The following is a 6,977-nucleotide window of genomic DNA, read 5'->3' on the forward strand; positions in this document are numbered from 1 at the left end:
GCGGTGCCCCTGCCAGGCAAACAGTGAAACGTGGTGGCACAGTGGCCCGGACCCCTTAGCCCTCTGTTGTAAAAACCCTTATCACATCACATGGCCCTTCCAGCCAAGCTGGTGCTAACCAGCCCAAGATCCATATCTAATAAAACTTTCATTCTAAATGACTTTATGTCCAGCTCCAATTTGGATTTCCTGTTTGTGGTAATGAAGTGCATGAAGTGTTTTACCATGCCATTATATGATGCAACTGGGACTATTTAAAAGCCACTTTGTGAATCGCTACCATATCATGGTCAACGGGTTTGTGTGTCCCAGGAGCCAAGCCCAGGGAGGGTGGCAAGGGCAAGTGGGCCTTAGTCCATGGGGCCTGGCTCGGCAGTCTGAAAAGGGGACATGGGACCACCCTCCTATAGGCCCACCACCCACAGGAGGAGCCATAGGATTTGAGTGCAATGTGAGCTGGGCACTGGCCAGGGGCAGATACCCTGGCTGACTGATCCCCCAGCTATCGAAATTAGCAACTGGGACATGGCATATCACCTCTCTGGAACCAAACTCCTGGAGAGGGGCTTGACTGTCTCAATCTGGAGTTACCCTTGGTGAGAGGCAGCGGGCTGGGGTGGGTATCCTACACCCAACATACAGGCTTGCTGCCTGTATGTTGGGGGTTTTTCCCAGTGGACGAGAGGGTTTGTTGTCGGGTTGGTTGAGGAATGGGTCCTGACTGTTGTCTGCATTTATGTGCTGAAAGATGGTTAAGAGTACCCGGCCTGTGCTTAAGGGTGCTCCACCTGGGGACTCTGTTGTCCTACTGGGAGACTTCAACACTCATGTGGGCAACGACAGTAAGACCTGGAGGGGCATGAACGGCCAACCCAAGTCGTGTTCTGTTATTGGATTTCTGTGCTTCTGTGTTTGTCCATAATGAACACCATGTTAGAACATAAGGGTGTCCATAAGTGCACATGGCACCAGGACACTTTAGGCCGCAGGTCAATGATCAATTTTGTAATCGTATCATCAGATCTGCAGCCATATGTTCTGGACAGTCGGGTGAAGAGAGTTGCTGAGCTGTCAACTGATCACCATTTAAGTGGATAAGGTGGCGGTGGAAGATACTGGGTAGACCTGGTGCGCCTAAAAATATAGTGAGGGTGTGCTGGGAATGCCTCACATGTTTTTTGGGTGGCTGCAGCTCAGGAGGTAGAGCAGGTCACCTACTGATTGGAAGGTTGGTGGTTCAATTCCTGGCTCCTCCAGTCTGCATGTCAAGTATCCTTGGGCAACATATTAACCCCAAGTTGCTCTACGATGCATCCATCGGAGTGTGAATGTGGTTAGACAGCACTAAGTTTAGAGAAAGTGTGTGGGTGTGACTGTGGCATGTTGTATGTAAGAATCAGTCCATTTACCATTTACCATGTCCAGCCAATCTCAACTGCACTGAGTTGCGGTCGCAAGGTGATTGGGGCCTGTCATGGTGGTAACTCCCAACCAGATAGTGGGAACCACAGGTGAAGGGAACCGTAGAAGGAGTCCTATCAGGCTTGGTTAGCCTGTGGGACTTGGGAGGCAGCCGATACGTACCAACAGGCTAAGCGGGACGCGGCTCGGACAGTGGCTGAAGCAAAACTTGAGTGTGGGGGAAGTATGGAGAGACCATGGAAAAACACCTTTGCACTGCCTTGAAGTGATTCTGGCAAACCATCAGGCGACTCAGAAGAGGAAAGCGGTGATGTACCTGCACTGTATATATTGCGGGTGGAATGCTGCTGACTTTGACTGAGGACATTGTTAGGTGGTGGAAGGAATACTTCAAGGACCTCCTTAATCCCTCTGACATGTCTTCCCTAGAGGAAGCAGAATCTGGGGAAGAGGGGGGACGACTTGCCTATCTCTGGGGATGAGGTCAATGAGGCAGTTAAACAACTCCTTGGTGGCAGGGCCCCAAGAGTGGACGAGGTTTGTCCTGAGTTCCTGAAGGCTGTGGATGTTGTAGGGCTGTCTTGGTTGGCACGCCTCTACAATGTTGCGTGGAGATTAGGGTCGGTACCTCTGGATTGGCAGTCTGATGGTTCCCTTCTTCAAGAAAGGGGACCGGATGGTGTGCTCCACTAAAGGGGGATCACACTCCTCAACCTCCCCCGTAAAGTCTATGCCAGGGTGCTGGAAAGGAGAGTCCGTCCGTTAGTCGAAACTCGGATACAGGAGGAACAATCCAGGTTTTGCCACGGGCGTGGAACACTGGACGAGCTCTTTGCCCTCTTGAGGATAATCGAGGGGGCATGAGAGTTTGCCCAAACAGTCCATATGTGTTTTGTAAACTTGGAGAAGGCATTTGACCATGTTCCTCTGTGTGTCCTTTGGGGATGCTTCAGGAGTATGGGGTTTCTAGCCCAAGACCTTGATCCACATAGCTGGCCCCGCACCCACTCATTTCCACTGGGTGTTGGACAGAATTTCTAGGCATAGCCAAGTGACGGAAAGCTTCCACTTGGGTGGTCTCAGAATCTCATCTCTGCTTTTTGCAGATGATGTGGTTCTGTTGGCTTCATCAGGTGATGGCCTCCAACTGGCACTGGAGTGGTTTGTCATGGTGAAGTGTAAAAGTGAAGCTTTTAATTTAGTGGTTGGTCTACGTACCTACCCTCACAAGCTTTGGGTAGTGACTGAAAGAATGGAATTGTGAATACAAGCATTGCAGTTTCAGAGCAGTTTCTCTGAAGGGTGGCTCTCCCTTAGAGATAGGTTAAGAGGTTTGGCCATCTAGGAGGGGCTCAGAATAGAGCTGCTGCACCTCTACATTAAAAGGAGCCAGTTGAGGTGGTTCGGGCATCTGACCAGGATGCCTCCTGGGTGCCTTCTGGGTGAGGTGTTTCAGCATGTCCTACCTGGAGGAGGTCCCGGGGCAGATCCAGGACACACTGGAGAGATTATATCTCTCAGCTGACATGGGAGCACCTTACTGTTTCCCCAGAAAAGCTAGAGGAGGTGGCAGGGGAGAAGGAGGTCTAGACTCCACTCCTTAGGCTGCTGCCTCTGCGACCCAGCCCCAGATAAGCAGAAGAAGATGGATGGATGGATTTAAAGGAAATCCGCTGAATCCTCGAAACCTTAAAAGTGAGTAGTGTGGAATCAGATATGGTCTGAAGATCTCATGCTTAGAAATCCTGGTTTACTTTATAACTTCTGTCTGATGAAATAGCTTTTGGAGGTACATTATGAGTTGAAAGCAAAGTGACCATGATTAAAAACTGACTAAAAAGCAAATTATATAATTTTTATGCAATTTTTGTGAAATTATGGTGAAACCTGGCCGGCCATCCAGGACATGTTCCCTGTTTAAATGCCCACCTAAGATTTTAATTAACCTGAGGCATAATTACTCCACCAATGAGATCTATTGATGTTTGAAAGGAAAATTGCAAAAGCTTCCAGATCGCTTTTCAAGAAACTTGGAGAGGAATAATTTGAATAATTCAATTAAAAAATACAATTGGAGGCTGATTCAAATATTGATCTGTCAATAAATCAGATGCAGAGATTCTACAGACCTCAGGCTGTAAAGCACATGTCCATCAGGAAAGACCCGGAGCATGATATTGTCAGTAGTCGTATCGTGGATAAAGGATCTCTTAGAGTGGACAAAGAAGACATCAGGGACCCAAATCTTCTTCACCAAACGGCCATCAAACGTCATACTCTTGTTGGTGCTGCTGGTGAAGGACAGACGGTCATCCTTCCAGTAATGTCTCAGATACAAGGTCATGGTGAAGTCCTGGTGGAGTTAAAGAGTGTAATTAAAAGACTGTAAATGTGGAGATTATGTAGTGACTGAGTGAACGAAACACAAACATTTACCAAATTCTAATGTACCAATTGCACTCATCAAGCCATGCCAATTTTCTCATTAAATAATCAAATTGAGAAAGCTACAGGCATTCCAATCCCTCTGTTGCTTTTGTGTTAAAAATATCATTGGTACCAAAGGAAAAAAAGAAAAAATATATTTCCAAGTTTTATGGTAAGATGTATATCTCAGGCATACTAATAGAGAAACAACAACACTAACAAACAGTAACAAAGTGATTGACTCAATTTCTTTAATATCCTCTTATACATGAACCCACAAGGTATTTATCATACCAAAGCAAAAGTTTAAAGTGTAAGGGAGTAACCAACACTGGTTTTAAAGTAGATCTCAGAAAACTCTATATTCTAATGGTTGTTCAATGATACACCCCTCTGCAACCCATATCTATCTTGATTTTCTATTGTTTTTTATGTTGGCAGAAATCAATTTTACAGCAATTTTATTGTTTTAAAAGTATTAATTTCTGATCCTAACACAATACACCTACATTGTACTTGCTGACCTCATATTAAATTTGTATGTAGACTATGTTTCATTTCTGTTTTCATATTTAATGTTTTCTTTCAAACCATCATATATATATATGTTATGTTTATGTTTGGTTTTAGCTTATGTTCAAGTTTTCTCCTTGGGATGAACCAGTTTTTGTCTGATGGTGTGGCTAGGTCTGAAGTGTACTGGGATGTCGTGCTTGGAGAACATTCTCCTGATTTTCATGGATAGATCTTTTACATAAGGGATAACATGGTTGTTTCTCTCTTTTCATAAGTTGTTTCACATGTTTTCTTTCACCTAACCTCAGCTCACCACCTTGGTAACAGGGCTGCCTCTTTGCTCTTTGTGGTGTGTAGCCAGCTTACCATATCAACTTCAGAGATGCTGTCCAAGCTCTCCACCTGAACATCCACTCCAACAGGGATTGCAGGACCTGCCAAACAAAATTCCATCATGACCAAATACTGTAGTAGACTATATAGCCTAAAAACACACACATCAGTAGGGATGGACATTAATAATGATTGATAACAACTGATTGCATTGTCAATATCACTTATTGATTCATTTCCTTACGGATTCTCCATGGCTCAGCTTTGAACATCACCACCATTGCTAAACAACATAGACCTTGCATTTGTTCAAATTAATTGCATGTTGTGTGGTCAAATGTTTGGGCATGTTGAAGGCATTTGCCTTTTTTGTTGTGATCAGTGTTGGGGTCATTATTCAAAAAAGTAATTATTACACATTTTAAACAAAAGGAGTCATTACATCTATGCCTGTCCTATTTGGCCAAAAGGTTACGCCCACCTGTAAAGGAACAAGTACTGGTGGGCAAAATCTCTGGCTCTCTCAGTCCTCTGCACCTCATGATTCATGGGAAGACCCACTCTGTCCAAGCGCTTATTGATTTGGGTGTAGAGCAGTGTTTCATTGATAACTCCCTGGCACAAAAATGAAATATTTCCAAACTCAGCCTCGTGCCATCCAGGTCACAGTTTGAAATGGTAAACACTTGCCCGATGTCACTCTTAGAACCAAACCCAAACCCTGTCCCTTTCTAGTAATCACACAGAGCGTTTGTATGGCATTATTTTTGAGCCTCTATTCTGAGCGCACATAAATAATTTTTGCAAGAACAAATGTTGCATTTTGAGGAGAAAATTATTTTGAGTGAAGAAAAGCTTAATTTAAGCGAAATGTAGATAAATCCAGTGGAGTGGTTTGGTTTTAAATATATTAAAACCAACGATGGTCTTAAAAAAATGATATATTTTACAATAAAATAAAATAACATGCTAACCGAAAATGGTTTTAGCTAAACTTTGGACAGTGTTTCCGGAATGCAGTCAATAGCAAGCCGATTGGAGACCACAACAACCATTTATAACGGAGTACAGAAAGAGTTGAGCGTGCAGGGAGCAGAGATGTTGAGAGCTGGAGCGACACTCTGAGAGCAGGTCCACAGATGTCTGTCAGCACACAGAGCAGAGATCTGAGCAAGAGCAAATGCCAACAACTGAGGGAGAGGGCTGTAATTGTGCATGTATATGGATAGTAGCAAACACTGAAATACATTTCTTGCACGCAGCAATGAATTTTGTTCACACAAAATATTCTCCTTAAAATGCAATATTTTTACTTGCAAAAATTATTTACGTGCGCTCAGAATAGAGGCACAAAACTAACGCCATAGTTTTGGGCCATCCTTAGCTACAACTACACATCCCCTGTATCGATTGGAGAAAGGATTGCATCTCCTGTTGAAGTAATGACTGCCACATGAACCATCTGCCTCTCCTGATCTGGCAGAGGTGTCCAGGAATAATCTGGCTCTGTCTCTTCCCCCTCATGTATGATTGGAGGAGGATCCTCACTTTCCTGCAACCTCTCCTCCAATCTCTTTTGGTGACCCACACTAATTAGGGATGCTAGAGAGTATGTTTCAGTCTATTTAACCTGTGTGAAGAATAAGTCTGCTAGTTCCCCTCCTGTAGGCCTGCTCAAACACCTTCCCACTCCAGGGTGTCCCTGGTCTCACATCTTTCCTTAACTTTGTGAGTGGTCTGCCTCCCTCAGGTTGAAACACGGTAATCCTCACAATAGACGATGGAATATGCCCACAATTGCCCAACTGCCTTGCCCCCCATCCTGTTCCCCTTCGAGGTCTCCCTGGGCTACTACCCACCACTCTTTCCAGTAATAGAAGGTGAGCACAGTCCTGTCTGCACAGCTGCAACTAAATCAAGATACTAACCCCCCTTCGAAATCGAGGCAATGATTAATCCTGTCTCTGCTCACCTGAAGTTACCCTGCAATATGCACGTACACAAGGTTTTCCATGTCTCCCAGCTCAAATCATACCTCTTTAGACATCTGTCCCCACCAGTGTTGGGGAGTAACGGAATACATGTACCACCGTTATGTATTTAAAATACAAAATATGAGTAAATGTATTCCGTTACAGATACCGTTTAAAAAGGTGGTGTTTAGAATACAGTTACTTTGTTGAAATAAATGGATTACACGGCGGTACTTTCCTGTTTCATTTTGTCGCGGGTCAGGACTGTTTGGTTTTGTTTGACAGCTACGTTCTGTTGTTCCAGGC

The 6,977-nt window shown here is 44.5% G+C and overlaps 1 protein-coding gene across 2 annotated transcripts in view; it reads right to left on the reverse strand.

The window, feature by feature from the left end:
- The window catches only part of gabrr2a (gamma-aminobutyric acid type A receptor subunit rho2a), a 75,290-nt gene that overhangs the window by 32,956 nt on the left and 35,357 nt on the right, over positions 1 to 6,977 (reverse strand). For both annotated transcript variants that reach the window (XM_005750113.1, XM_005750114.2), the window contains exons 3-4: positions 4,732 to 4,799; positions 3,552 to 3,775 (exon numbers count right to left, since the gene is read on the reverse strand). In XM_005750113.1, coding sequence (XP_005750170.1) covers positions 3,552 to 3,775; positions 4,732 to 4,799 — 292 coding nt within the window. The remainder of the gene's footprint in view (positions 1 to 3,551; positions 3,776 to 4,731; positions 4,800 to 6,977) is intronic.

Source organism: Pundamilia nyererei, unplaced genomic scaffold (assembly GCF_000239375.1).
Source record: "Pundamilia nyererei isolate P.nyererei 1_Seehausen unplaced genomic scaffold, PunNye1.0 scaffold00262, whole genome shotgun sequence".
NCBI lineage: Eukaryota > Metazoa > Chordata > Actinopteri > Cichliformes > Cichlidae > Pundamilia > Pundamilia nyererei.